The 23,573-nt window shown below is 45.5% G+C and overlaps 1 protein-coding gene across 1 annotated transcript in view; it reads right to left on the minus strand.

Annotated features, from left to right (window-relative positions):
• The window catches only part of ULK4 (unc-51 like kinase 4), a gene marked incomplete in the record, with an annotated part of 1,752,451 nt that overhangs the window by 13,473 nt on the left and 1,715,405 nt on the right, over positions 1–23,573 (minus strand). The window contains 1 exon segment of the mRNA XM_030209369.1: positions 5,891–5,979. Coding sequence (XP_030065229.1) covers positions 5,891–5,979 — 89 coding nt within the window.

The following is a 23,573-nucleotide window of genomic DNA, read 5'->3' on the forward strand; positions in this document are numbered from 1 at the left end:
ATTCTAGCACCATTTTGAAAACTAGAATGTGAGATGTGAAAATGTTTGTGCAAACACACCTTGAATACTATATGCAATTCTGGTCACTGAATCTTAAATAATATATAGAGGAATTAGAAAAGGTACAGAAAAAGGTGACAAAAATAATAAAGAGGAGGGGATGACTTCCTTATGAGGAAAGGATAAAGTGGCTAGGGCTCTTCAGTTTGGATAAGATGGCTGAGGGGAGATATGACAGAGGTATATAAAATATTGAGTGGAGTGGAATGGGTAATTGCTTCTTTACTCTTTCCAAAAATACTAGGAATAGGGGGCATGCAATGAAGCTACTAAGTAGTAAATTACAACAAACTGGAGAAAATATTTCTTCACTCAACATGTAATTAAGCTCTGGGATTCACTGTCAGAAAATGCGGTAAAAGCAGTTAACTTAGGGTTTAAAAGAAAAGTTCATAAGCCATTATTAATATGGACTTGGGAAAATCCACTGCTTATTTCTAGGATAAGCAGCATACAATCTGTTTTACTGTTCTGAGATCTTACCAGGTACTTGTGACCTGTATTGGAAACAGGATACTGGGCTTGATGGATTTTTGGTCTGTCCCAGATTGGCAATGCTTATGTAAAGCGAAGATACATACCTATAGCAGGTATTCTCCGAGGCCAGCAGGCTGATTGTTCTCACTGATGGGTCGGCGTCCATGGCGGCCCAGGAACGGCAATTCTCCACAGCAAAATAAAACTTTGCCAGAGCCTTCCAGCACGCATGCGCAGCCATCTTCCTGCCTGTTGCGCGAGAGTCCTGCTCAGTTATATCCAAAAGCAAGAATTAAAGGACAACTCCAAAGGGGAGGTGGGCGGGTTTGTGAGAACATCAGCCTGCGGTCCTCGGAGAATACCTGCTACAGGTATGTATCTTCGCTTTCTCCGAGGACAAGCAGGCTGCTTGTTCTCACTGATGGGGTATCCCTAGCACCCAGGCTCACTCAAAACAACAAAAAAGGTTAATTGGGCCTCACAACGGCGAGGACATAACTGAGATTCACCTAAAGCAGAAACATCTAAGAGTGCAGCCTGGAACAGAGTAGAAATGGGCTTTGGGGGGTGGAGTTGGATCAAAAACCCCGAACAGATTCTGCAGAAGACTGTCACGTCGGGTATCCTGCTGAATATGTGGCTTGATGACCATGTCGCAGCCTTGCAAATCTCTTCTATAGTGGCTGACTTCAAGTGGGCCACCGACGCTGCCATGGACCTAACACTATGAGCCGTGACATGGCCCTCAAGAGTCAGCCCAGCTTGGGCTTAAGTGAAGGAAATGCAATCTGCTAGCCAACAGGAAATGGTGCGTTTCCCGACTGTGACTCCCCTTTTGTTGGGATCCAAAGAAACAAACATTTGGGCGGACTGTCTGAAGGGGCTTGTCCGCTCCACGTAAAAGGCCAATGCTCTTTTGCAGACCAAGGTGTGCAACTGACGCTCAGCAGGGCGGGTATAAGGACGGGGAAAAAATGTTGGCAAGACAATTGACTAGTTCAGATGGAACTCCGACATCACCTTCGGCAAGAACTTAGGGTGTGTGTGTGGAGGACTACTCTGTTGTGATGAAACTTGAGATAAGGAGCATGCACTACCAAGGCTTGGAGCTCACTGACTCTATGAGCTAAAGTAACAGCCACCAAGAAAATGACCTTCCAGGTCAAGTTCTTCAGATGGCAGGAGTTCAGTGGCTCAAAGGGAGGCTTCATCAGCTGGGTGAGAACGACGCTAAGATCCCAACGAGCCAGTTGGTGGAGGTTTGACAGAGGGCTTTGACAAAAGCAAACCTCTCATGAAGCGAACAACTAAAGGCTCTACATGTCGGTGATAAGCACTAATTGCGCTAAGATGAAATCTTAAGGAGTTGGTCTTGAGACCAGACTCTGACAAGTGTAGAAGGTATTCAAGCAAGGTCTGTGTTGGACAAGAGCGAGGATCCATTTATCCATTTTCGCATCCTGTTCAAACTTCTTCTACTAACCTATAAATGTACTCACTCTGCTGCTCCCCAGTATCTCTCCACACTCGTCCTTCCCTACACCCCTTCCCGTGCACTCCGCTCCATGGATAAATCCTTCTTATCTGTTCCCTTCTCCACTACTGCCAACTCCAGACTTCGCGCCTTCTACGCCTGGAATAAACTTCCTGAGCCCCTATGTCTTGCCCTATTCCTTGGCCACCTTTAAATCTAGACTGAAAGCCCACCTCTTTAACATTGCTTTTGACTCGTAACCACTTGTAACCACTCGCCTCCACCTACCCTCCTCTCTTCCTTCCCGTTCACATTAATTGATTTGATTTGCTTACTTTATTTTTGTCTATTAGATTGTAAGCTCTTTGAGCAGGGACTGTCTTTCTTCTATGTTTGTGCAGCGCTGCATACGCCTTGTAGCGCTATAGAAATGCTAAATAGTAGTAGTAGTGGCAAGGGACATCCGCAATCTGGACTCGATTGTCCAGGTCAGAGGCACAAAGACATGAGAGTCTGCGCACCACTATACCTTGGGCAGCGATTCTGGATGCAACATCAAAAGTATCATAAGCACCCCTGGACAGGAATTTGACATGCCTTCTACTGCCTGACCACCTCCTGAAAAGGCCTGGCTTGCTCTGGAGGGAGCTTATCGACCAAGTCCGCCAGTTGCTTCACCGTATTCCTCAAGTGGATGCTCGTGTAGAGCTGGTAAAACTGAACTTTGGCTGCCAGCATAGAGGCCTGATACGCCTGCCTCACAAAAGAGTCCAGGGTTCTAGAGTCCCAGGGGCGCCGAGGCAAAGTCTCTAGAACTTGAGAGCGGAATCTACAACCATAGAATCGTGAGGTAACTGGGACTTTATCAGCACAGGTTCTCCGTGAATCTGATATTGGGACTCAGCTTTCTTAGGAATGGTGGGATTACTTAGTAACATAGTAGATGACGACAGAAAAAGACCTGCACGGTCCATCTAGTCTGCCCACGATAAACTCATATGTGTATACCTTACCTTGATTTGTACCTGTCTTTTTCAGGGCACAGACCGTATAAGTCTGTCCAGCAGTATTTCCCGCCTCCCAACCACCAGTCCCACCTCCCATCACCGGCTCCGGCACAGACCCCGTATAAGTCTGCCCTCCCCCATCCTAGCCTCTCAACCACCAACCCCTCTTCCCCAGTTCTGCATAAGTGTTACCTTGAGCACATTATGCAAAGGAACGGTGGATGACTCCTTAGGTGGCGAAGGATAATCAAGGAGCTCGAGCATCTCAGTCCTGGGCTCATCCTCAGATACCACCGGGAAGGGAATAGCCACAGACATTTCCTGGAAAATGACGAGAAGGAGAGACTCTCTGGTGGAGAAAGCTTCCTGTCAGGTGAAGGAGTGGGATCAGAAGGAAGACCACAAGACTCCTCAGAAGAGAAATACCTGGGATCCTCCCCTTCATCCCACAAGGCATCCTCATCGGTATCAGACAAGAGTTCCTTAACTGCAGTCCGAAACCGGGCCCGTCTCGACGCCGAGGAACCAAGTCCTCGATGGCGATGCCGAGAGGTTGACTCCCATGCTGGCGGCGATGAAGCTCCCTCCATCGATGTCGATGGGGAGTCGACCTGGGTGGCAGCCGATGCCGCAGGCTGTACCGGCGTCGGAGACCACCACAGGCATAAAGCCAGTTGCCGCTTCCATCAACGGTACGGAGGGCGCAAGCACCCTCAGTACCGGAGCAGGCTGACGCAACCCCTCCAGGAGACCGGGAAGAATGGCTCGGATGCACTCGTCTAGAGTCGCTGTCGAGCAAGGCTGCAGGGTTGGTGCAAGAATCAGCGTCAGAAACTGTGGAAGTCGAGGAGGCGGTACCGGGCTGCCCGAAGACCGACGCACCGATACCTCTTGAATGGAGGGTGAGCGGTCCTCCCGGCGTTGGCGCTTCACAGGTACATAGTTCTTCGACATCCCCGGAGCTCCTGGTACCGTGCTTGGAAGGAGACCAATAACGATGCTTCTTCGCCTTCGCTCGATGCACATCATCGATACTCCTCAGTATCGACGAGGAGGACATGGAATCCACACGCCTCCTTGGGGTCGGGTCCGAGTGTGGTCGGTCCCCTGGGGCCTGCACAACAGGAGACTTCGAGACAGGCGGAGACCCACTCGACGGCTCACTGCTCCCAGCCATTACCTGCGCTCCTGAAGTCGATGCCATCTTCGGTGCCGATATCGACAACGCCGACCTCGGTACTGATGTCGACGCCGAACAACCGGTTGAAGCTCCGAAAAGACGGTCCTGAAGAGCTTTTCTTGACGCCTGTGTCCGCTTTTTAAGGCTAAGACACAACTTACATGCGTCTGGGCGATGGTCAGGCCCAAGGCACCTGGGGATCGGTACCTGAGATCGACCGGTTGCACCGGGTACACTTCTTGAAGCCGCTGGGCGTCCTCGATGACATGGATTGAAAAATAGCAGCGGCAAAGTCAAAATTCTCGATTGTGCCAATTAAAAGGGCACAAAAATGAGAAAACGCTTAAGAGGGCTGCAACGAAAATGAAAGGAAACTTAAAAGGGCCAAACTAAGAAATAAGGGACTTTTTTTTTTTTTTTTAGTTTATAGACAGGGTAAAGAAACAAAATAAGAGTAAAGAGGGAGAAAGAACTCCAAAAAAGTTGTCAAAAACGAAGGTTCTTTCTCTGGGCTGAGGAGAAAGACAGACGAAGCAGCCACTCTCCACCACGGAAAAAGAAAAACTGAGCGGGACTCTTGCGTGACGGGCAGGAAAATGGCCGTGCATGCGCGGTGCGCGCACCCCAAGCACTGGAATGCTCTGGCAAAGTTTTGTTTATTTTGCTCTGGAGAATTGCCGTTCCTGGGCCGCCGACCCATCAGTGAGAACAAGCAGCCTGCTTGTCCTCGGAGAATGATGATTGCTATCAACTCAGAAGTGTTTAAATGAAAAGAGTTCTTGGAGATTTGGTATCCATTTGTTATGTCCCTTTTACGACAATTGCACATTTAAAGCACTTTTAACATATGTAAATTAACTTTTGAGAATTTTAAGGCAACATTTATGGTAATGAGGTACAAAATAATACAAAAATGTCATTTCATGGTAGTGTACTAAAATGTATGTGTGCTAATTACTTTTCAGAAGTATTAATGTAAGAAAATTTATCTTGGAGGTAAAGGACATGAAGTAAAAAAACCAAAAAGACAAAGCAAATACAAAACAGCTTTTTGAGCTCTGAAGGACCATGGAAAGGAAAATGTGTCCAATGAGCATGACAATCAAAACCCAGCTGAGAGAAGTCACAAGGCCACATCAGCATGGCAACCACTATGATTAGGTAGAGAAAAACCTTTCCAAAAATTCTTTGTTGGGCACCAAGTATGGTTCAATGACTCTTTCAACTGCTTGTCTTCAGAGAATCAATTTCAAACCACATACCAGGAAGTGTTCAAGAAGTATTATATATAATTTGCTCTTTGACTATGCATTATATGATCGTCATTTCTTCAATAACTACTACTCAGAAAACAGAAAAAAAATCAGATTTTTCTGCCAGCATTCTAGTGAACAATAAGCCAGTATCTGATTAAAAAGAAGAGATATGAAAGGAAAGAAGAAAAAAAAAGATTAGGTTGAACAACTTAGTTGTGGCCTCCCACATATAAGCATCAAAGTATACCACAACTAAAGAAGAAAGAAAAAAGCTTTGAATAAAAGCAGTTTTGAGGACAGCAGAGTTTTGAAGAAGGGATGTAATATATATGAGATGTTTGTAGTGCACCGAGTTGAGGTGATTACAATTGTGTCAGAAGAAAGGGAGGGAGGTGCTCACAGCCTTGGAAATTCCTGAAAGCCTGAGGGAGCTCACCTGGCAGTTTGGGCCAGTGTCTCTAATGTGCAGATAAGAGCATCACCACCATTCTTTAGGCTCTCTAAGTGTTTCTCATTTGAAGTAATCTGCAATGAAAAGAAAGATCAGCTATCAAAGACTTAGCAAGTAAAGCTCTCTGATGGGAGAAAAGTTACATTGTGTTATTTTGCAGTGCTCTTGGAACCTATGCCTTTTTGGGGTCTTCATTTTTGTACATATTTAAATATGCTTATGCATTAATATTTCTTGTTTCAAAATTTGTCTTGGAAATAAATGTTAAGACCCCTGTGTACTAAGCAGTTACCATATAGTACTGGCCAAAATTAACGTGGTAACTGGAAAACCTTTATGTTAACTGTTAAAGGGTGGGAGCTTATTTGCAACATTTTTCTCATGCAGTTCATGTAGATAAAATTACCACACATTAACTGCAAAGACGAAAATGCACTTTTGAGGTATCCACTGTGCTATTAATCAATAGATAGTAGCTATCTCTGTGTTAACTGTAAGGCGCTGTTTCTGCCCATGCCCTGCCTGGAGATAGCTGTTTAATGCAGGAATTACAGTGTGCTAACAGTTAATATGCTGCATGTTACTCCCATCTTTCCATAGTTATAGAGATACATGTGGACACGCCTAGCTTCTACTATGAAGGCAATTTTAATACTGTCCACAATTACAAAGTGTGTGGGTACGTTTTACCTGCAGATTTTAAAATATTTCCTCTTTGAAATTTACCTATGGAAAATATTCACAAACCTTTGTACAGCCTTTTCTGTGGGTGGGGTTTTCAGTCAAACTATGTATTGCTACAAACCCCTCATGGGAATAATACTATAAAACTAACTGGGTGCTCGCATTTATGCACTCCTTGAGCATGTAAATGTACAGAATTCTAGCACTTTAATGCGTGATGTTTTTACTCCACTCCTTGCTCATTTTTAACCATTCCTGGGGACAGGATCTGCATAGCATTTATGTTTTTATCTTCAAAATACATCCATAATTATTGATTCTTACCCGCTGCAAGCTATTCATGTGTTGCAGCAGGTGTAACTTTGTATAGGAGTTTTCAGGAAGGCTAATTTATAAAGATACATAAGTACATATGTTGTCTTTATAAATCAGGTGCAACATATGTGCCTTCATAGCCTAGGAACTCTTTTAGCCTCCCTCCATAGGTAAAACAGTGCTTTACCAATGGAAATGAGCTTTTACCGATTGCTGCCCAGATTTGGGAGTAAAGATATGCATGTAGGACTTGCATGTCCACAGTAGAGGTGTTTGGTGGGGCTTTAACATGTATATTTGTGGATTTCCAAAAGTACATACAAAATAATTTAATAATTTTCCAGGAGTAAGTTTCAAAGTGAAAATATGTGCATACTTTCACTTTGGAAATCTGGCAGAGTCTCCATACCAGCTTATTTTCGAAAGAGAAGGACGCCCATCTTTCGACACAAATCGGGAGATGGGCATCCTTCTCTCAGGGGCGCCAGAATTGGCATAATCGAAAGCCAATTTTGGGCGTCCCCAACTGCTTTCTGTCACCGGGATGGCCGAAGTACCCGGGGGCGTGTCGGAAGGGTAGCGAAGGCAGGACAGGGGCGTGCCGGGGCGTGGTTAAGAGATGGGCGCCCTAGGCTGATAATGGAAAAAAGAAGGGTGTCCATGGCGAAAATTTGGTCCACTTTATTTGGTCCCTTTTATTTTCAGGTCCAAGTCCCAAAAATGTGCCCAAACTGACCAGATGACCACCGGAGGGAATCGTGGATCACCTCCCCTGACTCCCCCAGTGGTCACTAACCCCCTCCCACCCTCAAAAAAACAACTTTCAAAACTTTTTTTGCCAGCCTCAAATGTCATACTCAGGTCCATGACAGCAGTATAACCTGGAGCAGTTTTAGTGGGTGCAGTGGACTTCAAGTAGGTGAACCCAGGCCCACCCCCCCTACCTGTTCCACTTGTGGTGGAAAATGGGAGCCCTCCAAAACCCACCCAAAACCCACTGAGCCCCCCTTCACCCCTTAGGGCTATGGTGTGTAGTTGTGGGGAGTGGGTTTCGGGGGGCTCAGCACCCAAGGTAAGGGAGCTATGTACCTGGGAGCAATTTGTGAAGTCCACTGTAGTGCCCCCTAGGGTGCCCGGTTGGTGTCCTGGCATGTGAGGGGGACCAGTGCACTACGAATCCTGGCCCCTCCCATGACCAAATGCTTTGGATTTATTCATTTTTGAGATGGGCGCCATCGGTTTCCATTATGGGGGAAAACCGAGGACGCCCATCTCTAAATCCGGCGATCTCAGCATTTAGGTAGAGATTTGGGCGCCCCCAACCGTATTATCAAAACGAAAGATGGACGCCCATCTCATTTTCAAAATACAGTTGGCCCCGCCCCTTCGTGGTGCCGTCCTCGAAGATGGGTGCCCTTAGAGATGGGCGTCCCCGATTGAAAATGCCCCTCATAGTGTAAAAGACACATGTGCTTTTTACTAATGCAGACAGGTAGAAACTTTTTCCCTATCCCCCTAATTAGAATTATGTGCATTTATGTGCTAAGATTATAGAATACTAGAGCTTACGCAGGCTTAGTGCAGAACCCACACAGCACACAACTGTAAGGGGGAATACACACAGGTAGGGCATGGGGGGGGGGGGGGGTGGAAGTGCTCCCACACATATTCACCTATTTATGGAAGTTCATTTTCTTCTCAGGTCTGTATTTACAGGGTAGGTTTAAAAAAGTTATACAAGGATGTCCCTCTTTACAGACAAATCACCAAAACGCTAGCGTCAAGAATATGCGTTAAAGTGCAATATTTATGTGCGCATGACACATGGCATAAGAGATAGCACCTAAATGTTGGTGTGCAAATGCCAACTTATGCTCAATCCTGTAATGGAATTTGGATGCCCAGATGCCATTACAGAATTCACGCTCAGTGACCTGCATTTAGCACCCAAATTTGGGTGACCTTTATAGAATTGCGCCTTATGAAGGGAATTCAGTAAATAGTGCTCAAAAATCCATGCCCCAAAAAAATCGGCAATAAGTGCAATTCTATAAGTGATACGCACACTTTATAGAATCTCACTTAGGTGTAGGACTTATGCCCGCTAAAAGCAGGTGTAAATGTCGGTGTCTAACTTGGGCTCAGATCGACCTAATTCCACACACAACTTTTGGAAAAGCCTTTGACATACCCCTGGCCACGCTCCCTTTTCAGATACGGGCTATAAAAGTTGCGCAAGATCTTTATAGAATAGTGGACAGGAAGATGTGCACAAAATTGCCAATAAAAGCCAATTAACTGCACCCAATTATTGCTAGTTAAGAGCTTGTTAATTTAGTTGCGCGCATATCTTGAGCATGTGCCCAAAATTTGGTAAACAACTTTCAGCGCAATATCATAACCTGGGAGGTATATGCAAACAAACCTTGAAATGGATTTCATTGCAAAGGTACGTTAAAATCATTTAAAGCAACAATACCTTTTCCAGACATGCTGAAAAAGTTGTCAAAATGTTTCTCGCTTCCTGATATTTCTCAATTTCTTTCTACTGAAATATTTTTTCTTTGTAGCTTTGTCAGTCTGCACTGCTCCTTAACCTTCATCCCTCGCTATTTAATTCCTCAGAAAAGGGGTATGGGCTACAAATTGGTCAGATCTAAAGTTTATCAGTGACCATGTTAAAAGTGAAGTTTTGAAAATTGTTGTTTATTGCTTCGCTTTAAAAATCCTGAAGGTGAATACAAAGCATGGACCAGCAAGTGCAAGCAGTTCAAGCTTCTCCTACTAACCTACAAACAAATGCACTCGATCTGCAGCCCCTCCCTACCTCTCTACCCTCATCTCCCCTTACGTTCCTACCCGCAACCTCCGCTCTCAAGACAAATCCCTCCTTTCAGTACCCTTCTCCACCACCGCCAACTCCAGGCTCCGCCCTTTCTGCCTCGCCTCACCCCATGCTTGGAATAAACTCCCTGAGCCCATACGCCAGGCCCCCTCCCTGCCCATCTTCAAATCCTTGCTCAAAGCCCACCTCTTCAATGTCGCCTTCGGCACCTAATCATTATGCCTCTAGACTGCCTCAACTTGACATTTCGTCCTTTAGATTGTAAGCTCCATTGAGCAGGGGCTGTCCTTCTTTGTTAAACTGTACAGCGCTGCGTAACCCTAGTAGCGCTCTAGAAATGTTAAGTAGTAGTAGTAGTAGTAGTGATATGAAAATGCAATTACCCTGCATACTTCCCCCTATGCTGTGTCTTTTTTTTTTTTTTTTTTGGGGGGGGGGGGGGGGAGACAATAAATGAAAACATTTATATGTAAGTAAACCTGTTTGCTAAACACTTTATTGGCCATGAAGAGGTAATTTTATAAAGTTTTTTTCCCCTGTTTTACAAGCAGAAAAGGAGTGTGCTTATATTTTATACAGAGACATTCCCAAGACCTTTGTGTTTCAGCAGTTGTTTGTATCTATGGTGGGAATGTTTTTGTGCTCAAAACACTATTTTATGTTTTGTACTAAGAGTGCTTTGAGTGGGGCTGTTTTATAAATTAGCTTTCACAAATCTATTTATGGAAGTTAATTTTTGTCTGAGGTCTGTATTTACAGACCTGAGTTTTGAAAAAGTTATACAAGGATGCCCTTTTATACAGGCAAATCACCAAAATGCTAGAGTGGAAGATATCCTTGTACAGATAATTTACAGAGTAAAGTACAGAGTAATTTATTATATCATTAAAACGTTCCAAATATAAAATATCTTTACAAAATAACATTTTTTTAATTACATTTTTTATTTATAACCATTTAAATTTTTACAAGCGATAAAACAACTTGCTGGAAATACAGAGAAAGTAATATGTAGGAATTATTTCCGTCAGGTAATTCTATTCTTTTCCTTAGACCACTAAATAGGGAGAGTGAAACAAGATAAGGAGATCAATTAAACAGTAAACAGAAAAAAAACAGTGGTATTAACCTGATTATCCCCAGATATTACTCGTCTAATTCATTATTCCACATTGATCATCTGGTTGGCTTCTTAAAGGCCATTACGGTGTATAGTCAAATCATTTCATTTGAAAACATACTTATTGTCCAATATTAGTTAGAAATAATACATCTGATTACATTCTTTCTCTTTTAAAAACCAGAAGTTATTTAACAATACATATACTTAAGTCTAGATTAAAGTAATCCCAGTTTTCACAGGCTTCACTCCTTTTAAAGTAATAATTTGAAGAAATATTTCTGAGGAAAACTTTAGGAGTCACTACTTATGGCCCCTTTACACATTCTCTTCCTTGCCCTGTCCCTTCCTAATCTTTTTTCACTCCCCCCACCGCTGTCTACCGCTGGAACTCACTGCCCACCCATGTCCTGCTCACTACTGCAATACCCTACCCACCCCTGTCCCTCACCACCTCACCATCTCTCCTGTCCCCCTCCTCCTTCCTAGCTCTCAACCTTCAACACTTCCTTCCTGCCATTAACCCATCCCCATTCCTCCTAAGCGCATCCAGTCTTCGTCGCCTTTGTCACCCTACCTCCCCCACCCTCCTCCGCACTCTCCGAGGGAGACATCAATCCCAATCCAGGTCCCCCACACCTGGCCTCGTCCACTTCCTATCCATGCAAACGATTCTGGGATGTCTCCAATCTCATCTCTATTCCCCTCCTCCCCCCCTCTTCCCTCCCCTTCTCATGTGCTCTGTGGAATGCCCGCTCGGTCTGCAACAAACTTTCCTTCACCCACGATCTCTTCATCTCTCGTTCCCTTCAACTGCTCGCCCTAACTGAGACCTGGCTCACCCCTGATGACTCTGCCTCAGTCCGTGGCCCTATGCCATGGAGGTTATCTTTTCTCCCACACTCCCCGCCCAGTTGGCTGCGGAGGAGGCATCGGGTTACTTCTCTCGCCCTCCTGTAGTTTCCAACTCCTCCTCCTACCGCAGTCTCACTGCTTCTCATCCTTTGAAGTCCACTCCATCCGTCTATTCTACCCGCTGCCACTCAGAGTTGCAGTCATTTACCGCCCCCCTGATAAATCCCTCTCTTCCTTCCTCACTGACTTCGATGCCTGGCTTTCCGTTTTTCTTGAACCATCATCTCCATCCCTCATTCTCGGAGACTTTAACATACACGCTGATGACCCATCAGACTCTCACGCTTCTCAGTTCCTCACTCTGACATCCTCCTTCAACCTCCAGCTGTGCTCCACCGCCCCTACTCACCAAAATGGCCATTGTCTTGACCTCGTCCTCGCCTCTACCTGCTCACCCTCCAATTTCTACGCCTCAGCTCTTCCTCTCTCTGATCATCACCTGATCACCTTCACACTTCATCACCCCCCCTCAGCCCCGCCCAACAATAACCACTACTTCCAGGAACCTCCAGGCTATTGACCCTCCCACCTTATCCTCCAGTATTTCTAATCTCCTCCCCTCCATCATGTCCTCCGAGTCTGTCGACAAAGCTGTCTCCGCTTATAAAGCCACTCTCTCCTCTGCTCTGGACACCCTCGCACCATCCATCCCCCGTCTCACAAGGCATACTAATCCCCAGCCTGGCTGACCCCTTGCATCCGATACCTTCGCTCCTGCGCCCGATCTGCTGAATGCCTCTGGAGAAAATCTCGCACCCATACCGATTTCCTTCATTACAAATTCATGCTATCCTCCTTCCAGTCCTCCCTATTCCTTGCCAAACAGGACTATTACACCCAATTGGCTAATTCTCTCAGCTCCAACCCTCGTCGTCTCTTCGCCACCCTTAACTCCCTCCTCAAAGTGCCCTCCGCTCCCACCCTTCACTCTCTCCTCAATCACTGGCTGACTACTTCCACGACAAAGTGCAAAAGATCAACCTTGAGTTCACTACCAAGCCACCTCCTCCTCTTCACCCTTCAACCCACTCCCTCAACCAACCAACCCAGGCCGCCTCCTCCTCTTTTCCTGATATCACCGAAGAGGAAACCGCCCACCTTCTTTCCTCCTCGAAATGCACCACTTGTTCCTCTGATCCCATCCCCACCAACTTACTTAACACCATCTCTCCTACTGACACCCCCCCCCCAATCTGTCATGTCCTCAACCTCTCTCTCTCCACTGCAACTGTCCCTGACACCTTCAAGCACGCCGTAGTCACACCACTCCTCAAAAAACCATCACTAGACCCTACCTGTCCCTCCAACTACCGCCCCATCTCCCTCCTACCCTTCCTCTCCAAGATACTTAAGCGCGCCGTTCATAGCCGCTGCCTTGATTCCTCTCATGCCACCCTCGATCCGCTTCAATTCGGTTTTCGCCCTCTACACTCGACAGAAACGGCGCTCTATGAACTCTGTAATGACCTGTTCCTTGCCCAATCCAAAGGTCATTACTCCATCCTCATCTTCCTCGACCTATCCGCCACTTTTGACTCTGTTAATCATGATTTACTTCTTGCCACACTGTCCTCTTTTGGGTTCCAGGGCTCTGTCCTCTCCTGGTTCTCCTCTTATCTCTCCCACCGTACCTTCAGAGTACATTCTCATGGATCTTCCTCCACCCCCATTCCGCTCTCTGTTGGAGTTCCCCAGGGATCTGTCCTTGGACCCGTTCTTTTTTCAATCTACACCTCTTCCCTGGGCTCGCTGATCTCATCTCATGGTTTCCAATATCATCTTTATGCCAATGACACCCAGTTTTATCTCTCCACACCAGACATCACTGTGGAAACCCAAGCCAAAGTATCGGCCTGCTTATCTGACATTGCTGCCTGGATGTCCAACTGCCACCTGAAACTGAACATGGCCAAGACCGAGCTTATCGTGTTTCCACCTAAACCCACTTCTCCTCTTCCCCCACTCTCTATCTCAGTCGATAACACCCTCATCCTCCCCGTCTCATCTGCCCGCAACCTCGGTGTCATCTTCGACTCCTCCCTCTCCTTCTCTGCGCATATCCAGGAGATAGCCAAGACCTGTCGCTTCTTTCTCTTTAACATCAGCAAAATTCACCCTTTCCTCTCTGAGCACACCACCCGAACTCTCATCCACTCTCTCATTACCTCTCGCCTTGACTACTGCAACCTACTCCTCACTGGCCTCTCACTTAACCATCTATCCCCCCTTCAATCCGTTCAGAACTCTGCTGCACGTCTTATATTCCGCCTAGACCGATATGCTCATATCACCCCTCTCCTCAAGTCACTTCACTGGCTTCCGATCAGATACCGCATTCAATTCAAGCTTCTCCTTCTTACCTACAAATGCACTCAGTCTGCTGCCCCTCACTACCTTTCTACCCTCATCTCCCCTTACGTTCCCACCCGAAACCTCCGTTCACAGGACAAATCCCTCCTCTCAGTACCCTTCTCCACCACCGCCAACTCCAGGCTCCGTTCATTCTGCCTCGCCTCATCCTATGCTTGGAACAACCTTCCTGAGCCCTTACGCCAAGCCCCCTCCCTGCCCATCTTCAAGTCTTTGCTTAAAGCCCACCTCTTCAATGCTGTGTTCGGCACCTAACTCTTACCGTTCAGTAAATCCAAACTGCCCCAATTTGACTGCCCCTATCGGACTGACTGTTCACTTGTCTTTTAGATTGTAAGCTCCTTGAGCAGGGACTGTCCCTCTATGTTAAATTGTACAGCGCTGCGTAACCCTAGTAGCGCTTTAGAAATGTTAAGTAGTAGTAGTAGTGTCGTAAATTGATTTTGGTGGCTCGGAAAACGATCATGTTGATCCTCCTAATTTTTGGCACTGGAGGAATCAGATACACCTGCTAGCCACATGGGAAGTGAGAGCGGCAAGGGGGTCCTCGGGATGTAGGAAGAGATTTCTTCAGATCTGGGGTCCTTTTTTACAGTCTCTCAGTCCTCGGGATCGTAGCCTAATAGTGAACAAGATATAGAGGCTTTGGGGGATCAGGTGTCCGGTAGGTTAAGTAGTCAGGGTAAGTAGGGTTAATTGGGCAGGGAGGGGAGTGGAAGTGGGGGGGAGGGTGGGTCGAGAGGGATGCATGTGTGGTCTCTGTTGGATCTTGATGGCCCTTCGGGGGGGCTTCAATTTAGGTTTCTGGGACAGTTCGGTGTTTGTTTGGGTAAATGGGGTGGGTCAGCAATGAGGAAAGGAAGAGGGGGTGGGGAAACTTTTTAAAACTTGAGGAAGGTTTCCATACTCTGTATTTGCGGGTTTGATGCTTACTTAAGTCAATGCAAATAGAGGTTGTAGAAATGTTTAACTGGTTGGTTTCTCAATAAAAACTGTTGAAACATAAAGTTCTTTGGCTGTTAAGTTTCTACCTCTAGAAAAAAGTTACAGTTTATAACTATGGGAAAAGTGTCTACTTCTAGAGAAAATGTCAGTTTAAAACTATGGGAAAAGGGTTTACACTATGGAAACTAGTTAATAATAATTGCTTTTCTCACTCTCTCTCTTTTTTCCTCACTAAGACTAAACTAGGTCCTGCAGTGCCTGCTAGAGGCTATCTGTTAATGCTGTGGTACAAAGTTCAAGTTTTAAAACCCTAGTTTTAAAACTTGAACTTACAGAGGGGGAAGCACCCAAAGTTACAATGCAAAAGAGACATCAGTATAGCAGCAATTCAATCCACTACGTCACTCAGGCAAATTCTGGTGCTCCAAGGAAAGCCTTCAGCTCAGTCTTGACTAGGGGGAAGGGTAGGGGTAGCCCTACAGTGTCACAGAAGTCAGTTTGATGATGGGGTGGGAGGGGTGGCAATGGGGGTGTAATTTTTTTTTCAGTTGTCAGGCTAGTATTTTTCTTCTGTGGTTTCTGCCTGACATCTTGGATTCGGGCCTGTATGGTCCGAGGTGTGTGACCGGGGGGGGGGGGGGGGGGGGGGGGGGGGGAAAGGTTCAGTGGGCTCTCGGGGTGGGGCAAGGTTCCAGGGGATCAATTTTTTCCCGATGCTCTGGGGGGGGGGGGGGTACTCCCATTCTTGCATTATATTTCATGTTTGAATGGTACTAAATAAGTTTAGGATTTTGTCTTGGAATATCTTGGGAATGATGTCCCCAATAAAACGTGCTACATTTATTTATTAGGATTTATTTACCGCCTTTTTGAAGGAATTCACTCAAGGCGGTGTACAGTAAGAACAGATCAAACATGAGCAATAGGCAATTACAGCAGTACAAATATTCAAATAACAATAAAAAGTATGGCGTGGTATACTACTTACAATGTCAACACAATACATAATAGAACATTTTAATTGATAGTGAAGGGTAAAACAAAGATGGATCATCTATCTATATAGGTAAGAGAGTAAGAAGAGTTAGAAAGTAAGGTGACTAATTTAAATAAAGTTGCGCATGGTTTAACATATTTATAAATGATCTGGAAATTGAATTGACGAGTGAAGTGATTACATTTGAAGATGACACAAAACTATTCAAGGTTGTTAAGACACATGCGGACCTTGAATAATTGCATGAAGACCTTAGGAAATTGACTGACCTGGAACACCTTAAACTTAAGACAGGATGGGTAGGAGAGGTTTTATTCATACACTGCACATAGGTGGGGAAGGGTGGCAGTGCTGGTGAAGAAACACCTGCAATGTCAAATAAAGGTGGTGTCAAAAGACCAATATGGTCGTTATTTATTGCTTCGTGTCCTGCTTCATGTCCAGTTGAGCAGCTTTGTTTTCTATCTTTTGGTGGTTTATGCCCCAAACACATATGAACACGCATTTTTTCAATGACTGGTTCAAATGGACCTTCTTTGTGAACCTCAGCCCCTTTTGCTGGTGGGAGATCTTAATCAGGTGCTTGATCCTGCTTTAGACAGGTCTGCGTCGGCGGCTACAATGATGGGCTCCCATAAGGGCGTGCCCTTCCTCTGTACTTCCCTGGTTTGGTTGACCTGTGCAAGTTATTACATCCTACAGAGCGGGACTACCAGGGCGTATGGGATGTTTTTGTGTATTGATTATATACTTATGATGAATCGCTTTTTTGTGGGTGGCCCACACAGCGATCAGCCCTATAGTTATATTTGACCATGCACTGATGTGCATGTGGATGTGGAGATTCAGTCTGAGGGGTCTGGAGATAGTGGGTGGTGACTCCCCACATTCTTGTATAAAGATGTCCACTTTCAGCAGTATTTGGTTGAGACGTGGGCGGACTATGAACATTTTAATCAGCAACATGCCTTTGACCCCTTGTTATTTTGGGAAGCTTCTAAAGTGGTGCTTAGGGGGTGACATAATATCTTATACAGTTGAGAGAGCACTACTCATACTATGGAGCGCCACTTGGCCCGTCTTTTGAGGAAGTTTTTGTGGCAAGGAAAACAAGTATGTTTGCCCAGGGAACGTAGAAGGCTTGGTCTGCTGAATTTGCATTTATATGCCTCATATTAATGTCTGGTTGCGGGTCACTAATCATTTTTCTAATATCTCATTGGAAACTGAATTGGGGAAGCCACACCATTTTAGTTATTTGCTTCATACTGCATCACTTCCCCAGGTGGCAGGGAAAATAGCCTGACTTCAGTGCTGGGCAAAATATTATTATGTGATTTGTTTGTCCCAATCCTTAGAGCTATGGACCTGGACATTTCTTCTGGTACATTTAAATGCAGCTCTACAGCAAACACATTCAAAAGGTCTTAAGCTTTCCCAGAAAAAAGAAAAAAACAAAAAAAAAACCCTGTTTATATCTACTCTGCTAATATTGTGATTTGCTTGCTGTGATTTAAACTGGTTTGATATCTTTTAATCTGAAAACTAGATATAATTACCAAAAGAATTAGATCTTTTTTGTTTGCTTCCTAAAAGTATGCTGAGCCCTCTCCCCATCTGGCTTTGTAAAAGACAATTTGTAGGCTCAGGTGTGGCTGATAGCTCTGTTGAAGGAGGTGCATTTTTAACCCACATGGTCTTTTCTTGACTCCTGCCTAAAGGACACTCACAGATAAGAATTGCTCTGGCTTTAATTTTGCATTTATATCTTTCAAAAAAAAGCAACAACCTGTTTTTATCTACTCTGCTAAAATTGTGATTTGCTTGTCCTAATCCTTAGAGCAGTGGACCTGGACATTTCTTCTGGTACATTTAAATGCAGCTCTACAGATAGGTTACAGCAAATACATGCCAAAGGTCTTAAGCTTAAGCCCACCCACCCTGCCCCTCAACCCACCCAGCCCAAGACTGTCACTTCATAAATAACTTTCCCAAATACACTACTTATCACAAATTAACTCCACCCAAATTACAACTATCTCTGAAAAGAAAACCCCTCATTATCACAGGAATCCCCAGTCTTCTACTCACCAGCTAAGGAATACTGCTCTAGATAATAAGGACCTATGTTAACATATCCATAGGCTGCTATTCTCACTATATATCACATAGGATACCATTTTACCTTCTCTTCCTTAAACTTGTTCATCAAGCTTCTCTCGCTGTTGGCAGTACCATATTGGCAGGATAATCAAAAAATCATTGTTAATCAACTACATACCCATAGATCTACTATCTTTCCTTTCCTGCCTAGCTCTGATAGAGAATAGGCTATATAACTGCTTCTGGTCCTGTAGCATTCTAACTTTGAGGGAAAGGCTCTACCAGTCCTAGTTATATTATAGTGCAATTTGAAAGTTAAATCAATTGAAAATTCTTGATCAGACTGTATCAGTTCTGGTCATACCTAGAGAACTTTTTAACACAGCACTTGGCTGACTCACTGGGAATAATAATCCCACCCACCCCAGGGTCTTCCAGTCATATATAAAGCGAAAACTCGTTGGCTTTACTCGGTCACACACAGGCAGTCTTCCAGACTGGTAACTCCATCATAGTACACCCATAGTTCATACCCATTTCAACTAATCAGGATGACTTTTATTCTCTGTAATAATTGTGGTGCTTTTGTTTCAAGACCAATCATCTGGAAACTTAAGGCTTCTCCTATCTGTCTACAGCTCACTAGATTAAAACACGAGCTCAGTAAAGTAAAACAGGAACTAGATGCACTTAAAGCAAAATCTAGGACCACACAATATCATACTGCACAGAATCATACCAAATTATCACCACTACCACAAAGGATAAAACCACCTAAGAATAGATGGATCACAGTAGGTTCAGGCAGACTTCGTTATGTGACAAGAAAGCATCCGCCCTCACAAGTGTTGCCCCTACAAAATTCTTTTGCTCCATTACAGCACCGTGATGTTCTTAAAAACAGAACGGAAGCCGAAGAAAAAGCTATGAAAGTGGAACAAAAAGATATGAAGGTACCCAAAGAGAAAAGAAACCCCCAAATCACTAATGTTGAAACGCATACCAGAAAATGGAAAGCAATGACCACAAATGCTCGCAGTCTAAGCAATAAAGTTCATGACCTTCAGGCCCTGATGTTGGAGGCAGACTTGGATGTTGTTGCAATAACGGAGATGTGGCTCAATGGTTCCCATGAATAGGATGCAAACATACCAGGCTATAATCTATTTAAGAAGGCTAGAGAGGGTCGTAAAGGTGGAGGAGTAGCTCTGTATGTGAGGAATGATATCACAGCGACTGAAATGACAGGGACCTGGGGAAAGGAAGAAGCGATATGGATCACCTTAAAAAGAGAGGATAGAACCTCTGTCTACGGGGGTGTTGTCTACAGCCCCACGACACAATATTCTTTTCTTCTTATAACAGCAGTTGTGAGCGGCTTGGTGATGGCTAAGTCGAACGCATGGACTGCTCTTCCATACCTTTCCATTACACTACATGGGCATTTCAATGCTGGGTAACTAACCTTATTTTCAAAGGAGATGGCCAGCCATCTTCCGACACAAATCGGGAGATGGCCGGCCATCTCCTAAACCCGGCCAAATCGGTAAAATCAAAAGCCGATTTTGGCCAGGTCCAACTGCTTTCCATCGTAGAGCCGGCCAAAGTTTAAGGGGGTGTGTCAACAGGGTATGGAAGGCGGGATGGGGCATGGTTACGAGATGGCTGGCTTTGGCCGATAATGGAAAAAAGAAGGCCGACTCTGCCGGCTTCACTTGGGCCATTTATTTTTAGGACCAAGCCTCAAAAAAGTGCCCCAATTGACCAGATGACCACTGGAGGGAATCGGGGATCACACCCCCTTACTCCTCTGCAGGGGGGGCGCCAACTCATAGTCTGCAGGGGGGCGCCAGAGACCCTAGGCACGGCCCTGGGGAAACCCGTATTATCGAAACAAGATGGGCGGCCATCTTTCATTTCGATAATATGGTCGGGGACGCCCAAATCAGCAAATTTAGGTCATCCTTAGAGATGGTCGTCCCCAGGACTTGGTCATTTCTGATTTTCAGCAATAATGGAAAGCGAGGACGCCCATCTCAGCAGCCAGCATTCGTAGTGCACTGGTTCCACTAACTGAATGGAAAAAGCCCTTCCCTTACCAATCCCTTAGCGATTCGGAAAGGAACGGGCATGCATGAAGGAAATCGCTTGCAAATGAGCTGCTCGCTGTTAGCTCATTTGCACATAATTTTCTTCCTAAGGAGGGGAAGCCAGTGCAGAGCAGCCAAGCGTGGCTGCTCTGTGCATGCCAAACATGGCTTCATACATGCAGACAAGCTGCATGTATACTAGCTGTCTACAATCTTAGAAAAACACAAGTCCAGGTGAAAACGTCCAAGTGCTCATCAGGGGTGAAGGATGTCCTTTGCTATGCCTCCATCCCTGTGACGGCAGTTGAGGATGTCCAAAATGTGGATGTTTCTATGAGAAGGATGTCCATGCCTTTGCTATGCCTCTGACACACCCTTTATTTATTTATTTGGATTTTGGATCACAAGTAGCAGCAGTGGGATTTGAACCAGCCACCTCTGGATTGCAACACCAGTGCTCTAACCACTAGGCCACTCCTCCACTTGACTCCACTCCCTTGAAATTTGGTCATCCCTGTGGGGGGGGGGGGGCAGTTCAGGACGTCCAAAATGTTTGAAAGAAGGACGTCCATGCCTTTGTTACACCTCCGCTGACACACACATACCTCCCCCCCAGGGACCTGCATACTGCCCCCCCCCCCACAAGGACAGCCAAATTTCAAGGGAGTAGAGTGGAGGAGTGGCCTAGTGGTTAGAGCACTGGTCTTGCAATCCAGAGGTGGCCAGTTCAAATCCCACTGCTACTTGTGATCCAAAATCCAAATAAGAGGCATAGCAAAGGCATGGACGTCCTTCTCACAGAAACATCCACGTTTTGGACATCCTCAACTGCCGTCACAGGGACGGAGGCATAGCAAAGGACATCCTTCACCTATACTCTAAAAAAAGACAAAAGTTTTTAAAGTTGTTTTTTTCGGGGTGGGAGGTGGTTAGTGATCACTGGAAGGTCATCTGGTCATTTAGGGCACATTTTTGTGGCTTGGTCATAAAAAAAAAGGACCAAGTAAAGTCGGCCAAGTGTTCGTCAGGGATGCCCTTCTTTTTTCCATTATCGCTTGAAGACGCCCATCTGTTAGGCACGCCCCAGTCCCGCCTTCGCTACGCCTCCGACACGCCCCTGGGAACGTTGGTCGTCCCTGCGACAGGAAGCAGTTGGGGACGCCCAAAATCGGTTTTCGATTATGCAGATTTGGACGACCCTGAGAGGAGGACGCCCATCTCCCAATTTGTGTCGAAAGATGGGCGCCCTTCTCTTTCGAAAATGCCCCTGATAGGGGCCCATGTGGGGGGCACTGCCCATGTCCACTACAAACCACTTGCTGGTTTGTGGAGAGAGACAGTTACCAACTGCACAGACCCAGCCGTCACTTTATTCATGAAATTTTGATCAAATAATAGAAAAAAAACTTTACAACATATGAGATGAAACAAGAAATTCAAACTCCCACCCTTTGCTAATCTTGTTAAAACATAAGGTTCCATCTGGCTTAACCACAACATTCAACCATTCAAAACCTGACTGCGGGCCATGTGGGACAATGTAGACCAGAAGGGTTCCCATATCAGTTGCAAACGATGACCTGTGTCTCAGTCCTGCACAGCTGCCCTTTGTAAAAGCAGTAATTGAATCATGTATGTGCGCCAGTGGGATAGTGTAGCAGGGTCTGCACACAGCCACTTGGCCAAGACTGCTTTCAGACCTAATAGTAGTATAACTCACTTAAGAAAGCATCTCAATCCCCTGGGAACTGGGTGAGAAATGTCATAGATCCCAAAAAGGCTATAAGAGTTGCAATGCCAACAAGCCACAAGCATCATCAAGTATAAGCGAACCACAGAGCATGTCCAGAACATATGTGCTAACATGGCTTAGGGGATGTGACAATTAGGGCAGGCACCCCCAGCTGTCATCCCCACATGAAACGCTCACGAAGGAGCAATGTACATCCAAAAGATTAATTTATAACCCATTACCCAGTGGGTTGCCTCTGTAGTCCAACTTTTCAAAGCCCTCCAGCTGCAAGTCAATACTCCACGCCCAGGCAAAAACTCAGGCTTACGATCTTGTATGTATTTATGATGAAACCTCAGGAGCACCGCCAACTGGGCATCCAAGCAATATAACTCCGTTAGAGTCTCTCTGATGTCCATGGTCAACACTGCTGCAGGCAGCTGTGCAACATAATGTTTCAATTGCAGGTATGCAAAAACATCAGTAGTACCTGGCCAACAGTGCATAGTGCCTGAATCTGTAAGCACCAGATACAAATAGGAAAGTCCCATGGAGGGGCATAATCGAACGGGGCCACCCATCTCTAAGGGCGTTGGTTTTCAGCGATAATGGAAACTAATGGCAGCGATCTCAAACCCGGCCAAATCCAAGGCATTTGGTCGTGGGAGGAGCCAGCATTTGTAGTGCACTGGTCCCCCTCACACGCCAGGACACCAACTGGGCACCCTAGGGGGCACTGTAGTGGACTTCAAAAATTGCTCCCAGGTGCATACCTCCCTTACCTTATGTACTGAGCCCCCCCAAAACCCACTCCCCACAACTGTACACCACTACCATAGCCCTTAGGGATGAAGGGGGGGCACCTATATATGTGGGGGGGGGGGGGATTGGAGGGCTCCCATTTATCAGCACAAGTGTAACAGGTAGGGGGGTGGGCCTGGGTCCACCTGCCTGAAGTGCACTGCACCCACTAAAAACTGCTCCAGGGACCTGCATACTGCTGTCAGGGAGCTGGGTATGACATTTCAGGCTGGCACAGAGGCTGGCAAAAAAATCGGCTAGAAAATGTAAACCGTTTTGGTTCTATCACAAAGATTCATCACTAGATGTATCTCTAGAAGGGTGTTTCCAATGTCGTACCAATGTGCACATGTTCCCTGTGTGGTAACACATAAACAATCAAATGATCAATAAGCATCAGCTTACCTTCTCTTCAGTGAGCTGTGTCTCACTGGCTGAGCCCTGCAATGGGGTCAGGGTCACAGGTGACCAGCACCTCCCTCTTGAGGGGTGTGTGGACTAAGCAACTGGTAGGACCCTCGTGATAAACCAACAACAAATAGTACAGAATTACTATGTCACTATATTAATAATAAAATCTTAATTCAGTAACTACAAATAAATATGTTATGTATAAATGTGCTCAGTTCGTAACCAAGGGCTGCATAGAAGGAAACATCATGGCACATTTCATGTTCCTTTTTTAGCTGGTGAAAATGCCATTACAACCACTTGCATATGAGGTTTTCAAACAATTATAGTCAACAATTCC

The sequence above is a fragment of the Microcaecilia unicolor genome, chromosome 1 (genome assembly GCF_901765095.1).
Source record: "Microcaecilia unicolor chromosome 1, aMicUni1.1, whole genome shotgun sequence".
In the NCBI taxonomy this organism is placed as follows: domain Eukaryota; kingdom Metazoa; phylum Chordata; class Amphibia; order Gymnophiona; family Siphonopidae; genus Microcaecilia; species Microcaecilia unicolor.